Source organism: Galeopterus variegatus, unplaced genomic scaffold (assembly GCF_000696425.1).
Source record: "Galeopterus variegatus unplaced genomic scaffold, G_variegatus-3.0.2 Scaffold763, whole genome shotgun sequence".
Lineage (NCBI taxonomy): Eukaryota > Metazoa > Chordata > Mammalia > Dermoptera > Cynocephalidae > Galeopterus > Galeopterus variegatus.
In genome coordinates, this window is record NW_007726874.1 from 143,654 (window position 1) to 171,351 (window position 27,698).

Genomic DNA, 27,698 nt, shown 5'->3' on the forward strand with positions numbered 1-27,698 from the left:
GATGGGACATAATAATCAACTACATTGTATATTGACAAAATAAAAATTTAAAAAAAAAATAGAAGCACCAGCACCCCCATAGTCGAAAATTTGCATATAACTTTTGACTCCTCAAAAATTTAACCACTGGTGGGCTGCTGTTGATCAGAAGCCTTGATAACACGAGCAGTCGAGTAACACATATTTTGTATGTCGTATGTATTATATACTGTATTCTTACAATGGAGTAGCTGGAGAGGGAGGATGTCTTTGGAAAAATAAAGAAAAGAAGATACATTTGCAGCGCTGCATTGTATTTATTGGTACCGTGTGTTTACATTGTTTAAGTGATGGGTCATCCGTCTGTCAGTATGTACATTAATCAGTGTTTCTGGGCTACGAGGTTTGAGAGTTTTTTTGAGTTGTTGCAAACCTCCAAAAGGTTTTCCAATCTATTTGTTGAAAAGGATCTGTGTATAAATGTACATGCACAGCTCAAACCCATGTTGTTCAAGGGTCAATTATATCAACACAATGCAAAAGAAAGAAATAAAAGAGGAATTGAGGAACAAAAAGACAATAACATATATAGAAAACAAAAAGTAAAACAGAAGATATGAATCTAATTATGTTGATCATGACATTAAGTGTGAATGGATCAAATGGTACAATCAGAAGGCAAAGATAATCAGACTAGATAAAAAAAAACATGATCCAAGTACAGGCTGTCTAGAGGATACTCATTTAAATCCAACTTACAAATAGACTAAAAGCGAAAGAATAGAAAAATATATATCATGCAAACAGGATTATAAGAAAGCTGAAGTGACTATACTAGTATCAGATAAAATAGACTTTAAAACAAAACAAATGTTACTAAAGAGATAAAAGGTCATTTTACAATGATAAAAGGATTAACTCATCACGAAGATATACCAATTGTAAACATATGCACCTAATAATAGAGCACAAAAACACAACACAAAAACTGACAGAAATTAAGGGAGAAATAGACAATTCAACAATGATAGTTGAGAATGTCTATACTTCAATATAGATAGTAGATCAACAAGGATACAGAAGACTTGAACAACTCTTTAAGTAGAATTAACAGACATCTATAGGACACTCCATCAAATAACAGAATATATATTCTTCTCAAGTGGACACGTAACATTCTCCATGTGCTAGAGAACAAAACAAACCTCAACAAATTTAAAAGCATAGAAATGATACCAATTAGGTTCTTTGACCACATGAACTGAAATTAGAAATCAATAGCAGGAAAGAGTTTGGGAAACTCATAAATATGTGGAAATCAAATAACACACTCCTCAATGACCATTGGGTCAAAGAAGAAAGCAAAAGAGGAATCAAAATATTTTTTGAAATGAATGAAAATGAAAACACGACATACCAAAACTGATGAGATGCAATTAAAGCAGTGCTTAGAGGGAAACATATTTATAAATGCTTACATTTGTGTGAAATAATGCATATGTTAATTAGCTTCATTTAATCATTCCACATGTATACGTATTTCAAAACATCATATTGTACAATATAAATATATACAATTTTAATTTGCCAATTTAAAAAATGAAGAATTGTTTTAAAAAGAAAGACTTCAAATAAATAACCTAACCTTCTATCCTAAACCCCTGGAGAAAAAAGAGCAAACTAAACTGATAGAGTTTGGATGTGTTGTCCCCCCAAAACTCATGTGGAAATCTGATCCCCAATGTGGCAGTGTTGGGAGCTGTCTGAGTCATGGGGGTGGATCCCTCAAGAATAGATTAATGCTCTCCTGGGGATGGGAGTATTGAGTGAGTTCTTGCTCTATAGTTCCCATGAGAGCTGGTTGTTTAAAAGACCCTGGCACTTCCTCTCTCTCTCTCTCTCTCTCTCTCTCTCTCTCTTGCTTCCTCTCACCATGTGATCTGCTTGTACCTGCTGGCTGTCTGCCACTTTCTGCCATGATAGAAGCAGCCTGAGGCCCACACCAGATGCAGCTGTCCCGGAATCATAAGCAAATAAACCTCTGTTCTTTATATATTACCCAGTCAGGTATTCTGTTATAGCAACACAAAATGGACTAATACATAAACCTAAAGCAAACAGAAGGAAGGAAATAATAAAGAATAGTGTGGAAATTAATAAAATAAAGAATAGAAAAGCAACAGAGAAAATCAATGACACCAACAGCTGGTTTCTTAAAAAGATCAACAAATTGACAAACCTTTAACTAGATTGGCCAAGAAAAATAGGAAGAAGACTCAAATTACTAGATCAGAAATGAAAGAGGGTTTGTTTCTACCAATTTAACAGAAATTTTTGAAAGATTATAAGGGATACAATGAATAATTGTATACCAATAAATAAGATAACTAGATAAGATGAACAAATTCCTAGAAAGACACAAACTACCAAAACTGACTTAAGAAGAAACAGAAATCTTAATAGAGCTATAACAAGCAGAGATTGGATCAGTAAACAAAAAAACTACCCGGAAAGAAAAGCCCAGGCCCAGATGGCTTCATCACTGAATTCTACCAGACAACTAAAGAAAAATTAATACCAATTCTTCACAAGCTCTTCCAAAAAACGGAAGATCAGGGAACACTTCACAACTCATTTTAGGAGGCCAATATTATGCTAATACTAAAGCTAAAAAAAAATATTGTGAGAAAAGAAAATTACAAACCAGTCAATTCTCTTTTGAATATAGATATGAAAATTCTCAACAAAATACTACAAAACCAAATCCAGCAGTATATAAAGAATTATATACCATGACCAAGTAAGATTTCTCCCAGGAATGCAAAGTTGGCTTAGCATCCAAAAATCAATTGATGTGTAATATATTATATCAATAGAACAAAAAATTAAAATCACACGATCATCTTAACAAATGCAAATAAAGCAATAGACAAACTCCAATATCCTTTCATGATTAAAACACTCAATATTTAGATCAGTTGGTTAGAGCATGGTGCTGTTGATACCAAAGTCCAGGGTTGGATCCCTGTACTGGCCAACTGCAAAACAACAACAACAAAACACTCAATAAACTAGGAATAGAAGGGAACTTCCTCAACTTAATAAAGGACATCTATGAAAAACCTACAGCTACCATCATACTTAATGGTGAAAGACTGGATGCTTCCCCCTAGGATCAGGAACAAGAAAAGAATGCCTTATTTCAATACTTCTATTCCATCTCACCCCAGTTAGACTCGCTATTATCAAAAAGACTGAGAATAACAAATGCTGGTGAGGATATGGAGAAAAGGGAACTCTTCTACACTGTTGGTGGGACTGTAAGTTAGTACAGCCTTTATGGAAAACAGTATGGAGGTTTCTCAAACAACTACAGATAGAACTACCATATGATCCAGCAATCCTACTTCTGGATATATACCCAAAGGAATGGAAATCATCAGGTTGAAAGGATACATGCACTCCCACATTCATCATACTTTTTAAAGAGGAAAATGCAAAATGACATGTGTACACCTTGACAACTTGCCCACAGGGGCTTCATTAAAAGCATTTACCATGAAAAAAATACTTCTACTCAACACTGTATAGTAGCTTCTAGCCAGGGCAATTAGGAGAATGAAAAGAAAATGTACCCATATTGGAAAGGAAAAAGTAAAACTATCTCTATTCACAGATGGCATAATTTTTTATATAAAAATCCTAGGAAATCCACCAAAAAAACCCTATTAAGACAATTAATAAACAAGCTCAGAAAGCCTGCAGGATACAAGATCAATATACAAAAATCGATTGTATTTTTATGCAGTTACATGAATAATCCAGAAATAAAATTAAGAAAACAATTACATTTAGAATAGCATAAAAACATTCAGGAAAAAATTTAACAAAATAAATACAAAACATACTCTGAAAAGTTACAAAACATTGTTGAAAGATATTAAAGAAGACCTAAATAATTGGGAAAAATCCCATGTTCATGAATCAGAGGATTCTTAACATCATTACATAACAATATTCTCTAAACTGATACACAGATTCAATGTGATCCCTATCAGAATCCCAACTGACTTCTTGATATATATTGACAAGCTGACTTTAAAACTCATACGGAACTGAAAGGGATCCAGAATAGCCAACACAATCTTGAAAAACATCAAAGTAGGAGGACTCACCAGTCTTAAAACTTATTACAAAGCAATGGTAAGTAAGACAGTATGGTTGGTACTGGCACAAGGTCAGACATATTCATCAATATAATACAACTGAAATTCCAGATATAAACCCACACATCTATGGTCAACTCATCTTCAACAAGGGTGCTGTCAACCAGTGCCAAAGAACAGTCTTTTCAACAAATGGTGCTGGCAAAACTAGACAGCCACGTGCAAAAGAATGAAGTTGGACCCTTACCTCACATCATATACAAAAATTATCTCAAAATGGATCCAAGATCTAAATGTAAGAGCTAAAACTATAAAACTCTTAGGAGAAAACATGGGTGTACATCTCTGTGACTTGGATTTGGCAAAGAATTCTTAGATCGGGCATCAAAGGCACAAAAAACAATAACAACAAAAATAAACTGCACTTCATCCAAATTATCAACTTTTGTGCTTCAAAGGACACCATCAAGAAAGTGAAAAGACAACACACAGTATGGGAGAAAATATTTGCAAATTACGTATGTGATAAGAGACTCATATCCAGAATACAAAGAACCTCTACTACTCAGTAATAAAAAGACAACCTAATTTTAAAATGAGCAAAGGATCTAAATAAGCATTTCTCCAAGGGAGATATATAATGGCTAATAAGAACATGAAAATATGTTCAACACCATTAATCATCAGGTTAATTCAAATCAAAACCATGATGAAATAACTCTTCACACCTAGTAAGATGGGTAGAATTTAAAAATCCGATAACAACAAGAGTTGTCCAAGATGTAGAGAAATATTAACTTTCATACACTATTGATGGGAATATATGGTGCAGCCACTTTGGGAGCATTTTGGTAGTTCCTCAAATAATTAAATACAGAGTTACCATATGAACCAGCAATTCTACTCCTAGACAGTATACCTAAGAGAAGGAAAAACATATATCCACTCAAAAACTTGTCCACAAATGTTTGTCACAGCATTATTCATAACAGCCAAGAGGTGGAAACAACTCAAATGTTCATCAACTGATGAATGGATAAATACAATGTGGTATATTCATACGCAATGGAATATTATTCAACCATAAAAAGGTATGAAGTGCTGATACATATGACAACAGGGATAAACCGTGAAAACATTATGCTAAGTGAAAGAAGGCAGTCACAAAATACCACATATTACATGATTCCATTTATACTAAATGTCCAGGACAAGGAAATCTACATAGACAGAGAGTAGATTAGTGGTTGCTTAGGGCTGGGGAGGGAGATGTAAGAATAGAAGGGTGATAGCTAAAGGGTACAAGGCTTCTTTTTGAGGTGATGAAAATGTTCTAAAATTGGCTGTGGTGATTATTGTACATATCTGTGAATATACTAAAAAAAAAAATTGAATTGTACCCTTTAAATGGGTGAATTGTATGGTATGTGAATTATATGTCAACAAATCTGTTTTTAAAAAAGAATACAGATATTCCATGGACCCTTTTTCCAGTTTCCCCCAATTACAACATTTTGCAAAACTATAGTACAAAATACCAACCTGGATATTGACAGCGATACAGGCAATATACAGAACATTTCTATCACAAGAATCTCTCTTGTTGCCCTTTCACAGTCATACCTTCTTCCCTCCCAGCCCCACCTCCTCAACCCCTGGCAATCACTAATTAGTACTCCGTTACTATAATTTTGTTATTTCAAGAATGTTATATAAATGGAATCAAACAGTATTGTAACCTTTTGGGATTGGTTATTTTCACTCAGAATAATTTTCTGGAGATTCTTCCAGGTTATTTCACATACCAATAGTTTGTTCCTTTTTATTGCCGAGTAGTATTCCATGGCATGGATGTACCACAGTTTAACCATTTACATGTTGAAGTGGACATCTGGGTTGTTTGCAGCTTTTCACTATTACAAATAAAGCTATTAACATTCATGTACAAATTCTTATTTATTTTTTTTTGTGTGTTTGTGAACTAAAGATTTCATTTCTCTGGGAGAAATGCCCAACAGTGCAATTATTGGGTCCTATTGTTTAGCATGTTTACTTTTTAAAGAAATTGCTAAACAGTTTTCCACAGTTGCCATACTATTTTACATTCTCACCAGTAATATATGATCAAGTTTCTCTGCATACTCACCAACATTTGGTGTTGTCACTATTTTTTATTTCAGTAATTCTGGTAAGTGTGTAGTGATATCTCATTGTAGGTTTAATTTGTGTTTCCCTACGGTAAATATTTACCATCTTTTCACGTGCCTATTTACCATCTGTATATCTTGTGTATTTGTAATGTCTTTTCATGTCTTTTGCTCATTTTCTAATTGGATTTTTTTTTTTTACAATTGAGTTTGAGAGCTCTTTATTTAATATTCTAGATACTAGTCCTGTTTCACATATGTGGATAGGTGGGTTGTAAATATTTTATCCCAGTATGTAGCTTGTCTTTCATCCTCTCAACAGTGTATTTCACAGAGCAAAACTTAATTTTGATGAAGTCCAACTTACCCACTTTTCCTTGTACTGATCATGCTTTTATTGCCAGCTCTAACTCTGCTAGCCTTAGATCCCAACAGATTTTCTCTTGTGTTTTTCCAAAAAGATTTATAGTTTTATTTTTTACATTTGTTTGTGATCCATTTTAAGTTAATTTTTCATAACGGGTAAGATTGATATTGAGGTTTTTGGGTTTTTTTTACTGTGGGTATTCACTTCCTCCAGTATTTGTTGCAAAGGCTATTTTTCCCTCTTTTGAGTTGTTTTTGCACCTCTGTCAAAAATCAGGTGGACATACATGTAGGAGTCCATTTCTGGGTTTTCTGTTTGATCAGTATGTCTCTCCCTACACCAATATCACGCAGTCTTGATTACTATAGGCATATAATGTTGTGAAATTGAGGGGATTGATTATTCCCATTTTATTTTTTTAAAAAATTGTTTAGGCTGCTCTAGTTCATTTGCCTTTCCATACAATTTTTATAATACTCATCTAAATCTTCAAAACTCTTGCTGTGATTTTTACAAGAAGTGCTTTAAATCTGTATACCAATTTGGTGAGAACTGATATCTTTACTATATTGCATACTCCAATCCATGAACACAGCACATCTTTCCACTTATTTAGATCTTCTGTGACTTCTTTTACCAGCATTCTGTAATTTTCAGTATATAAGTCCTGTACATATTTGTTAGATTTACAATAGTATTTTTAACTCTGGTATCTATATGATCACTGCTAGCATACAAAAATGCAGCTCAGTTTTCTATATTGATCTTGTATCTTGCAACCTTGCTGAACTCACCTACTAGTTTTAGGTGGTTTTTGTTTTGTTTTGTTTTTTTGTAGATTCCTTGGGATTCTCAATGTAGTCAATAATGTCATCTGCAAATAGGAACAAATCTTACTTCTTCCTTTCCAATTCGTATCCCTTTTATTTCCATTTCTTGCCTTACTGCACTAGCCCATCTAGCACTATGTTAAGAGTGGTGAGAGTGAACACTCTTGCCCTCTTCCTTGATTTTAGAGGGAAAGCAGTCAAGTCTTACATCATTAAGTATAATGTTAGTTATAGGGTTTTTGTAGGGTTTTTTTTTTGAAAGTTTTTATCATCAATCAGTGCCAAACTTTGTCTTATGCTTTTTCTGGGTCAACTGATATGATAATGTGACTATTTTTCTTCAGCCTGGCACAGGAAGAGTGGTGAAGATGAGCACACCTTGTTACAGGCTAGTGAGGGTGGAAGTGTAGGCTCCCCACTCCGCATTTGACAGCACGGATGGTATGTGGCTGGAGCTCTTCGGACTTTAGAAATACTTAGGTCATTTTTTGGCTTTTCTGTGTCCATCTGTTCTAACCAAGACTTAATTCCTGGATGGTGTACTAATAAATACAATAATTGGTATAAATCAGGGAAGCCAAGATTTTAAATTCCTAGATTGATTCAAAATTTATCAAAATATCTCTGAATATAGAAAATGTATTTCTGATATGCCCCTCTAAAATTGACAATTTTACAAATAATTAGATTCCTCTAAGTGATTCTCTACCACCCCGGTAGTTCTCAATTATCCTTGGTGAAATTGTGCCATATGGAAAGACAGGAGCATGAATTAGGATAGTAATGAGAAAACATGTAAGAAGCAAGTGTACGTCCCAGTGGAGAGGACTGAACAGATAAAGTGTTGTTTTTGCACTTTTTGCATATCTTTACATATGGCTGGCTGTTGTTAACTGTAGGCCTGACAGCCTGTAGTCCTAGTTCATACAGGTGAAAGTAATCAAGTTTAAGGGATACAAAAATAATACGGAGGAGGGTTTTTATAAGATTTTGGAAGATGACCCAAGGAAAGTTTGTCGGAAGGATGTCATTCTGAGAAGACTCTGTTCATTAGTCTTCTGGGTCAATTCAAATGATGGGCTCATCAGATGCATGATTGCATTCTTCTCTAAGACTTTCCCTTACGTAAAAACAACATGGAACATATCAAAATGAAAGATAAAAAGGACAAGAGACAATGATAGTCAAATTTGATCAAAAGACAAAATAGTACAATCTGATCAGAAGTCAACATTTTATTCTTGACCTTGGCATTATAACACCACGCTCTAAACCAACTGAGCTAACCAGCCAGACCTCAACATTTTAATCTTAATCCTATGAGTAAAAACTAAATTTATGCTGAAGGACTCTATGAAGGTTCAGAGTTGATTCTATGAATGTTACTCATCATTATGGGCTAGGCAGCCTTACACAGTCTCAAATGTGTACACAATTAGCATGTTAAGGATCCTGTTCCATTGTTACAAGGATTTCAACAGATTTTCTGTGGGACCTTCAAACTGTCAAAGCCCACCAATGGAAAATCTACAGTGACATGTCTAAATCATAACAAGCCAAGTATATTTAGCTTACTCCATCAAGGGAGGATCCATTGCCCCCAAACCATGGGTGAAGTAGGAGCATCTAAATCTAGGGATGTTAGGAAGAGCTTTTGAATGAGTGGTTTTTTGAATGAGAGTGTTGGGATGAGTGGTTTTAATGCACATCCTACAATATGGGGAGTTGACTGGAATAGGTATGGTTGCAGAAGTGAGGACCATTTACTGACTGGTCAGGCTCTAAGTGATATTATTTTAGCTAGAGGGAAATGTTTCTTCTTAAGGCTTTACTTAGGCCTTAGTCTATTATTGCAGGGGTTTTTTTGTTTGTTTTTTTTTTCCTTTTTGTCTTTTTTCGTGTCCGGCAACGGATCGCAACCCTCAGTGTCACGCCCGCACCAGACCGGCACCGGCAATGGGATCGCAACCCTCGGTGCCGCGTCCGCACCCCACTCAGCCAGTGAGCAGGAACCGGTCTGTATGTGGGATCCGAACCCTCGGCGGGAGCGCCGCCGCGCTCCCAAGCGGCGCACTGTAGCAGTGCGCCACCGGGCCGGCCCTATTATTGCGGTTTTTAAGTTAAGATCTTAAAGGGGATAATTGGGCCTTGGTCTGTTACTTTAATCTATGAGTTAAGATTTTCAAGGATATCAGCTAATTTCTCAATCCCCTAATTCACCTTTTGCCTCATTTTGGGTTTTCATGTACGGACACACCTTGTTTATCTAGAAGTTCTGATTCTGGTAGCCATTACAAGTAACTGAAACATATCTTCACACTTAATTTTACCTGGACTTCTATATTTGTAAAATGAAGAAATAGATCTCTTCCTGCTTTTAACATCCTATGACTTTAAGTTAAAAAGGAAAGCATATGAACAAACTGTTCACAAGAAAAGTAATAAAGACATCTCTTAAACATATAAGAAAATGCTTAGGCTTATCCATAAAGAGAAGTGCAAACTAAAACTATAAATTTAATAATATGCTGTACAATCAAAGCTGTCAGGAAAGAGACATCTTAAGGAATGCTAGCAGAATTATAAATTTGTACAACCTTAATGAAATGCAATTTGACATATGTATCAAAATTTATAATACTCTTTTCTAGGAATCTATCCTTCAGATGCACCTGCAAATGTTTGAAATAGCACAATGTATAGGGATATTCCTAGCAGCATTGTAACAATAAAAAATTAAGAACACCTAGATGTCCATCATTAGTGAACTTTCAAATAAATTATGGTACATTCATACAATGGAAATATTTACAACCATACAAAATTGGCTGTTAGAAATTAGGATAGTGGTTACATTTGGGAAACAGTGGCTGAATTAGTGACTGGAAGGGGATACAAGGGGATCTTCTGGGGAGCTAGTAATGTTCGGTGCTTTGATCTGGGATCTCATTACACAGGTATGTTCATTTTGTAGAAAACCATCACACGTACACTTATAATTCATATAAAAAGCCTTTTTTCTATGTATGTTATACTTCAAGAAAAAAAATTTTAATGAATAAAGCAGCTTCATACAGACATATGCAATGATCTTTAAAATACATTCTTACCTAAAAAAAAATCCAATTTCAGAAGTGTACATAAAATCCTACAATTGTGAAAAAAACATTTATATGGTTGCATATTCACAGACAGTCTCAAAATACAGATAGGAAAGTAGTAGGAGTGTCTGGGGTACAGATGGGGGACAAAAGTTTTCAATGTGTAACCATTTGGATTTTTAAAATATTTCACTGTACATGTGTACGTATTACTCATTCGAAATTAATTTACTGAAGTAATTAATTTTTATTAGTCTTCTGCGGGCCAAAATAAGCTCATCGCTACATAAAAATTATTCTGCATTAATCATAGGTGTTATTCTCAGACCTTACATCATAGCCTATTTACTCTCTAGGTTTAATTACATTAAACAGGCTTATCATATTCTTGAATCCAAGATGACCAGAAGTAGCAGATTAGTAGAGATAGAGGAGGATTACTAGAAGTAAGCATGCTGAAAGTTGTAGGAAAAGATAACACCTAGAAAGTGAGGAGCAGAAAAAAAATCTTAAAAATATAGATGAAAGAACCCAGTAAAAGTAAAAAATGACCTATTCCCCTGCCCAGAAAACCCAGTAAGTCAAAAAAGTAATATGGACACTTAAAAGGAAAACATATAAATATCAGTATTTTCCTATAAAGCAATGACTAATAATAAAAATAATGTTCCATTTATAGTAGCAACATATAAAATATAAAACACATTAGAATTAAATTAGTAACTGTATATAATCTATATTTTAAAATGCAAATATTTACTGAGGAAAACAAAAACTATAATTTAAGCCGACCTGTTCCTGGACTGAAAGAATCAGTTTTGTAAAAATATAACTTCTCCCCAGATTTGAAAATTACTTAAGTGTAATTCCAATCTAAATTTCAAAGGTACCTGGGGGTAGGAGGAGATTGGGGAAGATCAGTCAAAATGATCGTAAAACTCACCTGGATTAATAAATTCATAAAATTGTCAAAATATTCTTAAAAATAAAAGCATACTGATTTATGATTAACCATCAAATGTTATAACATGTCAAAAATCTTTAGTAATTAAGACATTATAACAGCAGAATTAAAGCATAAATTACTTCATTTCTCTCAAATGTTTTTTGCTAAAATCAATATAAAGAAATTACCATGAAGGCAGCATCAGAAGGTAGGTATTATCTGGTACTGTCTCCATTCAACAATTGAGAAAACTTTGGGAAACAAAAACAGATGGAGAATTGGTAAATAATTTTATAGGGCACAGGAAATAAACCAGTTTGCTACAGGGAACCCAGGAAGGACTCAGAACTATGACACCATGTGCAATGGATGATGAAGTGTTGGGCCCATTTTTAGGAGCAAACATTATCTGTGAGCCACATGGTGCCTATGGGTGGAGGATGAAGATGGCACCTGCGGGAAGTAGGGGAGGCATAACCCAAGATAGCTCCAAAAGGTTTTTATTGGTTCTCCAGTATTTCCGCACTCGTGAACCCTGCGTGTTCGCTATGCTCAACATGTTAGTACAAAATGCATGCCCGCGTGATCCTTTAATTGATTAGTTAGTTCATAGAAAGCCCCTACTTGCTTGCTTATATAAATTGCAGTGTAACGGCAATAAAATGGAACTGCCCTGACAGAACCCTTGCCGCATCTGAGTGTCTCTTTCACGAGGTTGGTGGGCAGCAGGCTCACTTTTCCCTGAGATCTCTTGGTCCCAACACCGGGGGTAATCCTGTAGGCTCCTTCTCCTTCTGGGTCTGCGGGAGGACCCCAGGTGTGCCCCCGCAATGAAGGTAAGGTGCCTCACCACAAAAAGAGAGATTGAAGGACTGCACACAGGTACTATAAATCCCTCATCCTACACATCTCCACATATCTACTCACAAGATATTCTCTGTATTAAGTTAAAAGGTTAAAAGTATTTACCCACGGTGCAGGACACCATGTGCACTTGTGAGCACGAGTGGGCTGAAAACAGAATTAATTGAAAATCCTTTTATAACACCATCACTTCCAGTCCCTTTTCCCTATCTTGTGTGCAAAACATCATCAGCCAGGAGAACCAAGGAAACTTCTGGAGAACCACTCAACATCAACCAAAAAACTCAGTATCAGACTGATATACAGGACACCCCAACAAAACAACTGGCTTCCTAATCAGTGACTCATAGTGAGGTTCTCCAGGTAACAGATTAAATATAAAAGAACATCCAAGGATCAAATAGAAAGGCCCTGAAGAAGAAGTAAATTTAAGATAAAAAGGGATCTTGAGTGAAACAAATAATGCCCAGAAAATATTATCTTTCTAAAAACTAGTATTTTCAGAAGATTGATAAAGGGCATCCAGAAATAAGCACAGTATTTAATGAAAAAGAAACAATCAGTGAACAAGAAACAACTCTTGGAAATTAAAATTTCATAGTTGAAATTTAAAATTCAATAGATAGACTGAAAGTTATACAGTCAAGGAAATCTCCCAGAAACAGAAAAAAGCACGGAGATTTTTAAAAATGTTTAACTTCCAAGGATAACTGAAATTCCAGAAAGAGAAGAGATAAAAATTGGGGAGGAGAAAATTATGCAGAAATTATATAAAAGTAACAAAATAAATTTTCTCAGAATTGAAGAATACAAGTATTCAGATTGAAAGGGTCCATCCTGTACTCAGCACAATAAGTGAAAAAGATACACAACAAGCACTTTGATCATATTCTAGTATGTCAGAGAAAAAAAAAGATTAAAAGAGGCTTGAGGAGTATGCAGAGATAGCTTCTGAATAAAAGAATGAGAAACAGAATTGCATTAGGCTTCTAAAGAGCAACACTGGATGGACCTCTCTGGTATGATCACATCATTAGGTAGCCTTACTATCTCTCTCCCTCTCCTTTGAGACAACAAACAAAGCAAAAGGAAAAATTAAAAACAAAATAGAGATTAAAAAATTTTGCCCCATTTTTTTTTCAGCAAGTTGGTGACAGACAAAACCAACAGAATTCAAAGGAAAAGCAATTAAAATTAAGAAGAAAACATAAAGAGAATAATCAGCAAAAGTATACTTCCTGAAAAAAGAGGAAATCACCCAGAAATGCAAAGTCTTTAACCCATAACTCTGAGGGAGTGCAGGGCTGCAGCAAGCTGAACTTCAGCAGAAGTCATGAGGTTGGGATACAGAAAGTATCTGGAGGGCTCTCAGCAGCATATCTCAGAAAGGTACAGCAAAAACATACTCGCTGAAGGTGAAGGGCTCCTTTGAAGCCCTTTGTCGGTAGCTGCTGAAGGGCCTGGGGAGTGTAGGGTTGGTGACAGAAACACTTCCAGATTCAACTTGGATCAGAGAATAAAAGGGAGTAGGTCTACACAGAAAATTTCTCAGAGAAGCCACACCCACCAGAATCAGTGAGTGGTCTTTGTGAGAGCAAAGAGAGAGCCTTTGAAAGGTTTGAAGCCTGGAAAGAAACCCTGAGGCCTCTCACCTCCTCTCACCATCCATGAACCCTCCTGCAAATAGCTGGTCCAGGAAAAACTATGTCAATAAAGAATAAGTGCTCAAGAAAGGCTATGAAACAGCATCAATACAGAGATTTCATAAGAAAAAATGTGAAAATTTGACAAATGCACAAAAAACATTCACATGAAAAATATTGTCACAGACCGGATGAAAATGCTGACCACACATCAACCGCAGGGTAAAATTCTTAATGAATTTTACATGAAACCTCCACGTAGGAAAACTACAGAACACGCATGCAGGAACTTATACGTTAATTTTCTTTTTGGCACTTTCACTCAACTACCATTGGATTAAAAATGTCCTTCCCATTCAGAGAACAAAAATATTCATCAATGTTCATTTTTCTTTTGACTTTCATTTTTTCTCTTTATTTTTTTCTAGAATTCAGTTTGAGGTAGAAATATAATTTAAAATTTTTTCATATACCAACTGGATTTTGGGAGGGGGAGATGTGGATCTTCAAAGAAACCATACCGCATGCTTATTTGACTGGTAGAAATTCTCTGGTTTGATGCACCACTCATATTTAGGGTGGAATTTACATGCGGGTTCTTCAGCAAGCTTCTTGTTCCATCAGTAATGCCCAGAGATGTTACAGATGTCTTACAGCCTGTCACCATACATGGCTCTCTGTACTCACTGTCAGGCAGGCTGCAGATTCTCCAACAAAATCCAATGCTAGAGTTAGAACTGAAGATGCTTTGTTTTATTACCTATGAAAAGCAAATTTTTAAAGATAGGGCAAATTTATGGCATTGTTTTTATAGTATTTTTAATAGTCATATGTTATTTTTGTTTCTACTACAATTTTTTTGCTTAAAAATACATTAATACTAGCTATTATTATTGAGGTGGGTTAAGAATTACACACTCTATTCAGGGGAATTCCAACATATAAAACAGTTAAAGTATTTTACATTTATATTTTTTCTCAAGTGATTTTTTAAAAACTTTTTATTGGGGAAAATTTAAATGACAAAGTAAAAAAAAATACCCTCCCCTCCATACATACATACTCAACAGCCATCTTAAAAAATTATCCACTATTCTATCATTCTTCAGATTATGCTTATTAATTGCATAAGTGTCTGGCAATTTCCCTAGTCTACCTTACCTCATTCAAAACTCAAAAAAAAAAAAAGCAAATGAACTAGGTCAAAGGTAGAATTACTGTGAAGCTGACAGTTTACTTGCATGGATACCTTCCAAGAAAGGAAGGTTTATTTATTTACATGTTTACGCATTTTTGTTAAATTTGCAAAAATAGGATATTTCAACCATCATCAGTTAAGACTACTGTCTCTTTCCATTTCAACTGTCCCTCCTTTGTACTTTCCCCTCCTATTGTAACCATAGAGTGGTAGTGGGCATTTGTTGGGTCTTGTTAAGGGGTTACTGGGATATATTTTTGTGCTCTGAAATCTCTTCCATGTATTGTTACATTATTGATAGAGTTTGGATGTGTTGTCCCCGCCAAAACTCATGTGGAAATCTGATCCCCAATGTGGCAGTGATGGTAGCTGTTTGAGTCATGGGGGCAGATCCTTCATGACTGGATTAATGGTCTCCCTGGCAGAGGAGGGCCTAAGTGTGATCTTGTTCTATTAGTTCCCGCGAGAACTCATTGTTTAAAATACCCTGGTACCTCCTCCTCTCTCTCTCTCTTTTGCTTCTTCTTGCCATGTGGTCTGCTTGTCCCCGCTGGCTGCCTGCTGTTTTCTGCCATGAGTAGAAGCAGCCTGAGGCCCGCACCAGATGCAGCTGTCCCAGAATTGTAAACCAAATAAACCTCTGTTCTTTATAAATTACCCGGCCTCACGTATTCTGTTATAGCAACACAAAACGTACTAATACGCAGGCCATCTGAGTTTGGGATATCTTCTAGGTATACTCTGAGTATATTCAATTCAAAGAATATACAAGAGCTTTCACTCCACAGAAAATGTGAATGCTCTGAAATCTTATAGCTCAGATATGAAAGAAACTCAGTAGATGTTTCCTCAAATTTGATAACAATCCTAAAAAGTACATTGTATTACTAATAAAAAGTTGAGAATTTGAAAAATACCTTTGTAAACTGTCAAAAATAAAAAGCAAATTCCCATCAACTATGCTAGAGAATACTCTAAATTATCCTCCTATAGAAATGGATATTACAAAATTGTCAAATGAATAGGCATATAAAACCAAAAGAAAAAAATTATTATAAGGCCATAATTAATAAAAAATTGTCCCCCCATTTTGTGATATTGTTAACTTTTAAATATTGTCAACCTCGTAGTGATTTATTTTCTTGGTGTAAATAATTATTCCAAATTGTATCTAATGATGTATTCATAATTTCTGCAGGGTTTTCTTAAATAGAGTATGCCAAATTCAATAGTCAATAGGCTCCACAAAACCTGCAACCACTCATGATACAATTATTACTATCCTTGTTGAAACATTAATAAAGTGAAGTTCAGAGATATCAATCAACTCTCCAAAGGTCACCTAGATACTAAAACGTGGAACATGATTTAAAATCACATTTGCAGGCCCTGAAACGTTATAGTAAATACAAAGAACTATACTGCGGTGTTGATTATCTGTTCATGACAAACTGTGACCATGTCAATTCACATAACCTCTTGAAACTTCAGTTTCACTACATACAAAACAGAGAGATCCTATTAGATCATCTTTAGAGTGCCCTTTTCATACCTAGGCTAATGGCAGCTGCCTTTAGCTCAGTATTGTGTGGAGGGCACAAACTCTTTACAACCCTACAATAAAAGTTGAATTTAACTGTCAAGAAGAAAGTGGGCAGCCAGTGAAGGATTTTCAGTAGAGAAGAAATATGGTAGACCTCATGTACAGGCTAACCCACCACCCATTCCTAATTCTTTCTCCTTTGTTCACCTCTACTATAGAAGCTAGGAAAGGTAAAAGCTCACATCCAAAGCCTCTCTTGCAGTGAGGATGGCCATGTTGACACAGTTCTCGCCAGTGAAATGTTAATCTACTAGAAAAGCTTCTGGCAAAGCCTTTGATATCCTGACAAACATCCAGAGTTTGCTTCACTCCTTGCCACGTTGCCTTAAATCGAGCATGTCTAAAACTGTGCCAGCCATCCTTCATCCATGTGGGAAAAACCATCCAGATAACACAATGAAACCACTGAGCTACTTAAGCAAAGCATGCAGCCATTTCTAGAATTCTTGTTATAAAAGAAAATAAATCCATCTAAACGATCCAAGTTGGGTTTCCTGCTGAGTCTGAACATGGTCCCGACTAATAAAAGTTGTAAGAATAAATGTGTCCTTTAGACTGGCCATCCCTGAGATTGTGTGGAGGACAGATTAAGAAGCGGCAAGAACAAAGGCAGGGAGACTTGTTAGGAAGCTATTATTGTACTCTAAGCAAGAAAAGTGCATCAACTAAGATAACTGCAGTGGGAGAGGTGGAAGAGACAGTGGAAGTTGGATAAAGAAAAGGTTTCAAATGTCTTCTAAGTTTCTAGTCAGAGCAACACGGGGAACAGTTTGGACCATTCTTCAAAACAGATATGGTGACAGATTGATAAATTCAGCTTTGGACGTATTCAGTTTGATATGCCTATGGGATGACAGGAAAATGATGAAAAGACAAGTAACTATGGATCTTGAAGTCAAGAATAAGATATGGATTGGAGAAACTTGAGTTTGAGAATAAACATCATACAGGGTACTGCTAACAACTATAATGCAAGGCATATATGTAATTCTAAAGTAAACATAAATAGGTAAAACTAATTTTAATATTTTATTTAACCAAATATATCCAAATAGTTTTAACCAAATATATCCAAAATATATTTCAACATATTATCAATATAGTTACTAATGTGATCATGTGCATGCTAAGTCTCCAAACTTAAAGCACATCTCAATTCTTCTGAATGCCTTTTTCATCACAAATAATTGATTTATATATAAATTTCATAAAACTCACAGGTAAAAAAGTAAACTCACATACCCAAATTGTTCCAAACATATATTTTCCTTTATTTTTCACATCCACGCTGAAAAAATCCCATTCATCTTTTTAAAGATAATTAATTTTACCTCAGACCAAAAGCATGTTTCACAAGTGTAAGATAAGTAAATTCAATAAATCTTGTGTCAGTTCAGTACTGTTAACACTGAATACAGTTACTGAGTAAACTGAAAAGCAATTTATCAATAAAGCATTTTTCAAGTTTTTCCTGCAGTATCTGCAATAAATTTATATAACTGTCAAATATAAGTAAAATCTTATGCATACTGATTCATGTTAGAAAAATGTGAAAAATTATTAATGATTTTTACTTATAAAAGTTTTTATTTCAACATAAACTCTAATTGTCTAAGTAGGATACAAGTAAGCTTTTTCCTATCCTTGGAGCTTCATATTTAGATAATTCATATGCCACGTGATATTGGGGAGAAAACAAATCAAACTGCCATTTTTTGGTCTTTGATTATGAAACATCTGGCTAGCATTCCTGTTGAAAGAAAATCTTGAACTGGAGTTATCAGTAAAAAAGTTCAGTAGAGGGGCCGGCCCGGTGGCGCACTGGATAAGTGCGCCGCTTGGGAAGCGCGGCGGCGCTCCCGCCCGAGGGTTCGGATACCACATACAGACCGGTTCCTGCTCACTGGCTGAGCAAGGCGCGGGAGCGACCCCGAGGGTTGCGATCCCGTTGCCGGTCCCCGGTCCGGTACGGGGGCAACACTGAGGGTTGCGATCCGTTGCCGGACACGGAAAAAGACAAAAGACAAAAAAAAAAAAAAAAGTTCAGTAGAACTCCTCCACAATTCCATCAACTGGCAGAATTTACAAGATCACTAATTCCATTTTCTTGTAATTTTTTCAACAATCCTATAAGCTGGTGTTAATTCATACTATTTGCACTTATATAAAATGAACATTTAACTGTACCTGTGACACTTATCATAGAGACCATTTCAGAAAACTGAGCACAAATATTCCAAGCTGTTTTATACCTGGCCCAACTTACAAACTCGGATCCTTTTAAAATTGTTAAAAAAAATTTTTTTTAGACATTTAATTCATTCTAATTTCAGATGATTAAATTTAATTGATTCTTTTTTTACCTATGAAAGGTAATTTATCCAATTCATTTTGCATTTGCTGAAATTGTCTCAATATTTCCTACTTATCTTTAAATTTTTCTTACTGCTCTGCCACAGCAAACTGCAATTGTCACTCGTGAAATCTGCAACATACCTTCTTCCAGTCTCTTTTTGTTTACTGTTCCAGTTGTACTAGCTTCTGCATCTCCACTTGATTCTTTTTCAGTATGCCTTCATTTTAAATTTAAAAATTTGTTCATATTCATGTGTAAACTAGAAAAATAATTTAATTACAATTAAAAAAGTATTTCAATTTAATTACCAGTTATGATATACACAGGTATCACTGTAATTCTTATAGTCTGCACAAAATATTCAGATAAACATGCTATAGTTACATCAATTCATAAAAAAATAATTTGTATTGAATCCATCTGTCAACATGAAATCAGTAACATGTTTATATGCAACATTAGAAATGACACAAGTTTGACAGGCACGCAACATCAATCATTTCTTATACAAGGTAACAAAGTGAAACATATGCATAAAAAAAATAGAGAAGCAGAAAAATATTTTACATTGCTTCAGTTTTTATATTTAATTAGAAGTAAATAAAAATTTACTTTCTTAATCCTACTGAACTCATTTCAAGTGCTTACTGGCCACGTGTAGAGACCACTTCCGGATAGCATAGATATGGAAATGAGCCAAAAGGCTTATAGCTTTTATACTATTTCTCTTTTATTTGATATAACCTCAAGGGCTTAGAACTTATCTGAGTCATGTTATTTTTTCGCATCCTTACTTAAAGTAAAATAGTGCAAAAGTGAAAATGGCTGGAAGTTCTGTACAGGACTTCTTGGAATACATATTTTATGGCACACTCCAGCAGACATGGGCCAATCTCTAAGACTACAGTTCCTGAAAACAATTATCACCCACTTTATCTCTTTAGAGAATGCCTTTTAAAAGTAACATGCTGATAAGAGTTTAACCAGCTTTCAAAAAAAAATTATGTATATAAAAGTTGTGCAACACATAATTTACAATTTACAGATGATAAAAACATATAAGATACTCTTTATTGTAAGTTCCATATAGCCAATTGATTCTCATAGAAGGCTTTTGTTGATTTTTGCCGAACTCTTGTATCTGTAGCCAATCTATGGTTGCAGTTTGACCAAGATTTTACAAATGGAGTTGCATCCCAATCTGCTAATTCTTTCCCCAATAAATTTATTGTCATTAAATCTGATATGTGATCTATTGTTAAACTATTTCTCACTCTTGTACAAATTATGTTCATTAAATTGAAACCTCTTTCAGCTTCAGCACTATTGATTGCAATAGTGTTAACTATCTTTTTAGCTTTTTGTATAGTCATAGGAACTGAAATATTGTTTGATTTTATATTATTATTCACAAATTCCCGAAAATCATTCAAATCAATTTCATATTTTAAAATTTCACACAAACGAAATAATTTTTTTTCACCAGCTACCCATGGTGAAGTTATTTCTTCATAAGGCCATGTAGAAGGTTCTAACAAGTCAAAATAATTAAAAATACTTTCATCATGGTTTCTGTCAGATAAAAGGCGTAAATTCATGTGTTGAATTATATTTTCTAATAACATATTCCTAGGAAGAGCATTAAATTTATTATTTTTATTAAATGGAATATCTTTAAACTTATCTGACTTAATCAAATCTTCAACTTGAGATTCATACTTTCCCATACCAATCTTTAAATTTTCCAAAGCTCTTATGGTGCGTTTGATCAATTTTTGTGCTTTCTGAATGTTAGTTGATCTTGACTGTAATGCAGTTGAAAGTAAAGAAAATTCTTCAAGAATGTCAATCATTAAAGCAAGGTCTTGTAAGAAATTAATGTTAGCTAACCTCTTTGCCAAACCAGAATAAGAATGAGAAAAATGCATATATAACACAGGGTATGCACGCCATACAGCAATGGCAGCTTGTAAACTACATGCTGCCCATCTTGGTCCCATTACCCGGCCAATTCTAATAATTTCAATTTCAAGTTCTTTAGCTACAGTTCCTAAAAGCTTGGTTTGATTTTTATTAGGTTGATGGTAAACAGAATAAATTTTATCAAGAAATATTTTAAAATGATTAATTTGTTTTATTTCAGATATTGAATCGTCAAGTGACAATTGCAATCGATGGTTTAAACAGTTCCAAATGATGATTTCAGGAAAATTTTCTAACAACTTTGTAGCTACTCCGGATTTTCTCCCCAGCATTATATTAGCACCATCAGAACAAAATGCAATTAAATTTGCTTTCAAATATTCATTTGTAAAGCCACAATCATTTAAAGTAGTCAATAATGTATTGAAAATACCCTCTGCTGTGGTTGACACCAATTCTTTTAAAGCAACGAATAACATAACAGGTGCAGGAGCTGACTGAACTGTGCACTGGAGATAAATTACTAGGGTGCTTTTCTTTGAAACTGTAGATGCCTCATCAATTAAGATACAGATTTTGGCATTCTCTTCTATAATATTCTTAAATATCTTCATCTTCATTTCTTTTGCTATATGTTCTGCTATTCTTGTTGCACTGTATCGTGTATTTAAACAATTGACCTCTCCATTTTTCTCTTGTAATTCTATTGCCCCCTCAATATCAGATAAAGGTCTATTATGTTTAATTAAACTGTAAACAGTATTGAAAACTTTTACAGTAGCATCAATATTTTTATTATCTTGTTTATGCACCAAATTAGAAATTGAATCATTAACTGATTCTTTTAACAAATCCTGAATTTTACCATGGGCTTTAGAAACATCATGTTCCCTAATTTTTTTTCGCAGAGAAGCTTGCCTAGTAGTTTTATTACTGCCATTAGGGGTTACTAAATATGCAATCCATTCCTTGGACACATGGACATGCTTTTCTGCTTTTGATCCCAAATGCCGAACTGTTGAACAATCCTTACAACCTAATTTACCTTCTTTTATTTCAAGCCACTTATACTGTTCTGTAAACATAAATGCCTGTTTTTCATTCCAACAATCTGGAAGGACAAGATTATCTATTTCTTCCTTTGATGAACACGATGGCTTTTCTTCAATGACTGGTCGTTCAATATATTCAAATTTTACTTCCTTTGACTTAGACAGTCCACAAAGACTTTTGTTCCTATCATTACTTTCTGTGTCTGTTTTCACTTTCTTCACATTTAAAAAACGCAAAAAATCACCCTCTCGTTTTGGCATTTTAGGGAACAGAATCTGAAAAATAATTTTACATATGTAAGCAAAATTCATGATAACACTTTTAAGGGTTAATGTGAAAACTTCTCTTAATGATTTCTTTATATAATTTAAAATATATATTTTAAACCAAAACACTTATCTTGAATTTCAGTTCATAACTATAACTTCACTGTAACTTACTATTTCTTGAAATATCCACTATCAGTTTTTAAAATCTTACAGCCAGCAATAGTGTCACAAAATCTGACTATGAATGGTTATCATCCAATTTGGCAGAAAGACTGGTCATTTGATTTGCAAATGAGTATAATTCTAACATGAAGGATGGGTGATATTTTAATTTACATTAATGAGTAATATGGAAGTGAAACAATAAAGACATGTATTAGAGTTCCACTTATTCATCAATGACATCAACATCTTTGCTGAATTGATGAAGATTTCTCGTATATTACAAAGCAATTATCTCAATTTTTGTACTGCATATAGTCTAGCAGCTAGAGACACATCACCCTGTTTAATCTGCATTAACATTTTATCTTTCACTTTCTTAAGTTCAGACAATCAACAAATAAATCAAGCCCTGATTTGTATTTTACTAATTACCAAAGGGTAAAAACTCCCACCATGCTTCAGCAACACACTACTATGTAGTATTTTTACTGTGTAGGTACAATAGATACAAATAACCTCAAGTGCACAAATATTAGGAAATGATGAGTACTAACCTTAAATGTAATAATAATTTCTGTACTTATACGTGTATATACTTTTAATTTTTAATAATTGCTATGTTTACAATTGGCTCACAAAATTCCTGAAAATTCAATAATCAGTTCTTGCAAGCCAGTTCAAGCCACCTCCAGTACACTATTTCACTTAATGACAGAACTGAAAAACACAAATATGATGTGCTTACATCACTATGATAGGTACTAGGCTCTTCGTCATCATCACAGACCAAATCAATGTATTCAAGAACAGGTCTTGATGGTCCTTCCTAAAAAGGAAATGAGCAAATTTACAAGTCATGAACAATCCTTCAAATTAAACCTGCATTCACAATTAGTGGGGTTTTTGTTGTTGTTGTTCTTGTTCTTGTTGGAATTGGCAAGTATTTCTCTGAGGAGGAAATCTTCTAAGTGGTACAGAATAATCAGAAACAAAAGAGGTACAGGGAAGTACTTGATTATGTAATAATGACAAAACCCCCCAAAGAGCCTAAGTCTACGTGTAGGGATAAAGCCATGTGGATTCTTTTGGGAATGGGAAATAAATCTTCTAAGTGGTACAGAATAATCAGAAACAAAAGAGGTACAGGGAAGTACTTGATTATGTTATAATGACAAAACCCCCCAAAGAGCCTAAGTCTACGTGTAGGGATAAAGCCATGTGGATTCTTTTGGGAATGGGAAATAGTACAGAGATAGTATTAAAATGACACAGACTTCATAGTATATTTTTAAACTGGAATTGTTATCAATAATCTCCTAGATATCTAAGCTTCAAATCATGGAGTTCATCAAAAACTCTGCTTCATCCTCCACATCCCTATACACTCAAATATCAAACTCTGAATCTTCTTGGTCCTTTCTTTACATACATACAGACTGAGTATCCCTTATCCAAAATGCTTGGGCACAGAAGTGTTTCAGAGTTTGGATTTTGGAATATTTGCATATACCTAATGAGATATCTTGGAGACGGGACCCAAGTATAAACACAAAATTCATTTATGTTTTGTATATACCTTATACATATAGCCTGAAGGTAATTTTATAAAATATTTTAAAAGATTTTGTGTATGAAACAATGTTTTTTGTACACTGAACCATCAGAAAGCAGAAGTGTCACTATCTCAGCCTGTCATTTGGATAATCTGGTTGTTTGGGATCACCATCATTCATGATTCTGAATTTATATGCTACCAATAAGCAATCATTTTCTTACACTTACTCACACATAAGTACTTAGTGTGACATATCATTAATACAGTAAAAAAAAAATAATGTGTTCGGTGTGGGATTTTCCACTTGTGGCACCATGTTGGTGCTCAAAAAAGGTTTGGACTTTGGAGCATTTCAGATTTTGGACTTTTGCATTAGAGATGCCTGGGTTGAAAGCCTAGATTTTACTCTATACACAAAAAAAATCAATAAATAATACTGAAATCGGAACATTATTAGAGCCCTGTTTCAAGACCAATCATATAGGAGAGTATGAAGTGTGGGAAGAATGCAAACAAGGTAATCAATCTGGACAAATGATAATGTAGTACTAAAACAGAGTGATAGTAAGGAGAACAGTGAGCAAGTACATTTCTCTCTATATATACTATATTTCAATAAAATTTACATCAAAGATAAGGGCTCTTTTGTACCCCCAAAGCTTTATCATTCCTTTCTTTCAGCAAACTGTGTTTAATTTGGGGTTACAAATGGCAGAACACAAAGAGAATCCTGCGCCATAATGCAGACCAAAGGCTAGAAAATCAAGATTTATATGAAAAGACTAAAGAATCCAAACCAGAATACATCCAGAAGTAATACTAATGTTCTTTTTTGTATCTGGAGAACCCTCAAGCAGAGAACTATACCCAGCAGCATTTTATCTTTACTGGATGGTGCTATGAAAAACACACAAAAATAAGCATATCCTGGAGCAGCCCAGTATAGGAAAGGGTTACAGAGCAAAGTAGTAGATTCTGACTCTGAATGTATTTTAAAGTAGAATTAAATTATCATTGTCTCTTATGGGGCACCACTTCAATGCAATAGGAATGTTTTTACTAGGTTATTTTGGGTACTGCAATTCCATTCAGAGCATGCAATTGACTTCTCGATATGGAGCTGTCAAACCTTTGATCCTCTAATTGGAACAGGTTGAAATATAAGACATTCTATAAAGCTGGACATATAAAACTTTGTATACAAAAGTATAATAGATTCTCTATATTTAAGATAAAATATAAATTGAGTTTTAAACTTCAGCTGAACAAAAGCTTATATAGTACCTTAGTCAGAACTTACAATAGAATTATTTATTCTTCAAGGTATTACACAAACTTATACCATTTATTTTTCCAACCTTAATTTTCTAGATTCCTTCTGTGTTTTTCCAAAGAAGGCACATAGGTAACAGACAATGTGTGTCACTCCTATTTATAGTTGCACAAAACAATAAGATCATATTGTCACAATCATTCCTGCTTTCATACCATGGTCAGGAAGAACCAACATTATTTTTCTTTAAGACCCATGGATTCTCTTCCCAAATGTTTTTCAGTATAAAAATAAAATCCATGGTTGATTTCCACAGTTACATTGCTTTCTCATCACAACAATGAAGGCAGAATCAACATACAACCTTCTCTTGGTGACCTCAAATTTATAAATGCTCCAAGTGTCAAGAACAGAGTACCATACACAACATTTGGAAAGAGTATCAAGAAAATGATTTTGTAAAGAATTCTACATAATCCAACTAGAACAAGCAGCAACAATGTTAACACCACAATGTTTAGAAATTTTGTTTGATTTAAAAGATAAGTTATTTACAAAGTCACCCTAAACCTACAGCAACTAAAAAACAGTCATTAGACATGTTCTATTAAAGAAAAATTATACAGTTTTAGTACCAAACTTCGATTAATGACAGAAATCAGAGTGTTTGGGGGTAGAAATTAGTTTTTTAGTTGGCTAAGACACAACTTTAAGCACAGCTATTGTAAAACTTTAACAGTTAATGATGATCATCCCAAAATACACAACACTCTTCTGTTTTCAAAACCAATGTTTTCCAAAGTGTGTTTGGAGATTCACATGTCCCTGCATATTTTCATTTTTATTTTTTAGAAACCTTACTTTTTGTTTAATTTGTTTTGCCAAACACAGTGAAAACTTTAATTGTACAGAAAACAGAATTTGTAACCAGTAGCAAACATAACAGGATAAACCTAAGTCCATGGCAAGCTGGACCCCCATCAGCAGGTCACCCATATCCCTTCGTAAATGGCTTCCTGGGGAGGAAGGTCCTAGGAGGCAGAATCACTGCCTGTACCTGGGAAGGAAAAGCATGAAAAGAACTGATTTCATTTGGATCACTTATCATTACATACAGAAGAGTTTTCTCTCATTGCTGGCCAACTATAAGGTGTAGTTTTCCCAAACCCATAATCGCTGGGCAACCCACCTGCATTCCTAGGGGTAAGTTTTAAGTTCAGTGGTTCTGAAGCTTCTGCTTAATCAGAATCTGTAACATAAACTGGAGAGGGAGGGTAGACAAAGTCATAATTTCTGGTGTCACCAGTGCAGAGTCTAAGGCCCAGACTCCTGCTTAAGGAGAAAACAAGTGAGGATGCCAGACCATCAGCAAGAGTCCAACTGCCTAAGCCTTAGTACTGTCAACCAGTGCCCCAGGAATACAAGGAAGTTTAACAGCAGCGTGAGGTCCCCCTAGGCTGGAAGGAATCCAGGAGTCCCGCAGGTCACAGGGAACCGGTGCACATTCCATGTTTCTTTCAGACAACAGCCATGGCAAGCGGCAGATTCTTGTCAAACAGTTCTCTGAGCAGTTTGTCCTCGGTGAGATGCAGGTGGCGGATGCTCCCCTTCATCTCTTTCACCTTCACTTCCGTCAGCACCAGGATGTCCAGCTGACCCTTCAGCTTGCACAGGAACTCCTCCTCCGTGGTGCCTAACGACAACCGGAACGAGTGATCCGAGCCAGTATCAGGGAAGCCCTCTCCCCTTACCACCACCAACAGGGAACCCACAGGGCACTTAATGTCCTCCAGCCAGCCGTGGCACTCTTTAGCTCCAACACGACGGTGGCCCGTGGTGGGCTGTTAGCTGGAGAAGCACCCACTGACACTGGCACCACATGTCCCTGCATTTGCTCCAACATGTAGATTCCTAGGCCCCACCTTGAAATTATGATTCAGGAGGTCTGAAGTGGGACCCAGGAATCTTTTTACACTTACTAATGCTTAAAAACTACTGTCCCGGGCCGGCCTGGTGGCGCACTGGAGAGTGCACGCTTGGGAGCGCGGCGGCGCTCCCGCCGAGGGTTCAGATCCCATGTGGAGACCGGTTCCACTCACTGGCTTGAGCGTGGTGCGGGCGCGACACCGAGGGTTGCGGTCCCGTTACTGGTCAATGAAGAAAGACAAAAAGGAAAAACAACAAACAAACAAAAAAACCCTACTGTCCCAAAGGGGATAAACTCAGAAAAATATAGTATGATCCTGATGCAGCATTCTTC

General features: G+C 35.2%; 2 protein-coding genes and 1 long non-coding RNA gene across 4 annotated transcripts in view; all 3 read right to left on the reverse strand.

Moving 5' to 3' along the window:
* ZNF451 (zinc finger protein 451) overlaps positions 1 to 17,059 on the reverse strand; it is a 102,479-nt gene extending 85,420 nt beyond the window's left edge. Inside the window, exons 1-3 of the mRNA XM_008572188.1 lie at positions 17,027 to 17,059; positions 14,565 to 14,803; positions 13,807 to 13,932 (exon numbers count right to left, since the gene is read on the reverse strand). Of these exons, the coding sequence (XP_008570410.1) occupies positions 13,807 to 13,932; positions 14,565 to 14,803; positions 17,027 to 17,059 (398 nt within the window). The remainder of the gene's footprint in view (positions 1 to 13,806; positions 13,933 to 14,564; positions 14,804 to 17,026) is intronic.
* Positions 14,484 to 23,518, reverse strand: KIAA1586 (KIAA1586 ortholog). Of its 2 annotated transcripts, XR_550437.1 has the most exons (3): positions 23,356 to 23,518; positions 19,341 to 22,451; positions 14,484 to 14,803 (listed from the first exon to the last, which is right to left on the reverse strand). XR_550437.1 is itself a non-coding variant. In XM_008572182.1 (2 exons), the coding sequence occupies exon 2, from the start codon at positions 22,434 to 22,436 to the stop codon at positions 20,271 to 20,273; it is 2,166 nt and encodes a 721-aa protein (XP_008570404.1). In that variant the 5' UTR covers positions 22,437 to 22,451; positions 23,356 to 23,518; the 3' UTR covers positions 18,855 to 20,270. The 2 variants fall into 2 exon arrangements, 1 of the variants encoding a protein (XP_008570404.1); XM_008572182.1 differs by lacking the exon at positions 14,484 to 14,803 and having other exon boundaries at positions 18,855 to 22,451.
* Positions 23,519 to 25,200: 1,682 nt separating this feature from the next.
* LOC103590065 lies at positions 25,201 to 27,508 on the reverse strand. Its single transcript, XR_550438.1, has 2 exons — positions 27,418 to 27,508; positions 25,201 to 27,131 (listed from the first exon to the last, which is right to left on the reverse strand). It is a non-coding gene; the product is annotated as an uncharacterized LOC103590065 (long non-coding RNA).
* Positions 27,509 to 27,698: the final 190 nt, after the last annotated feature.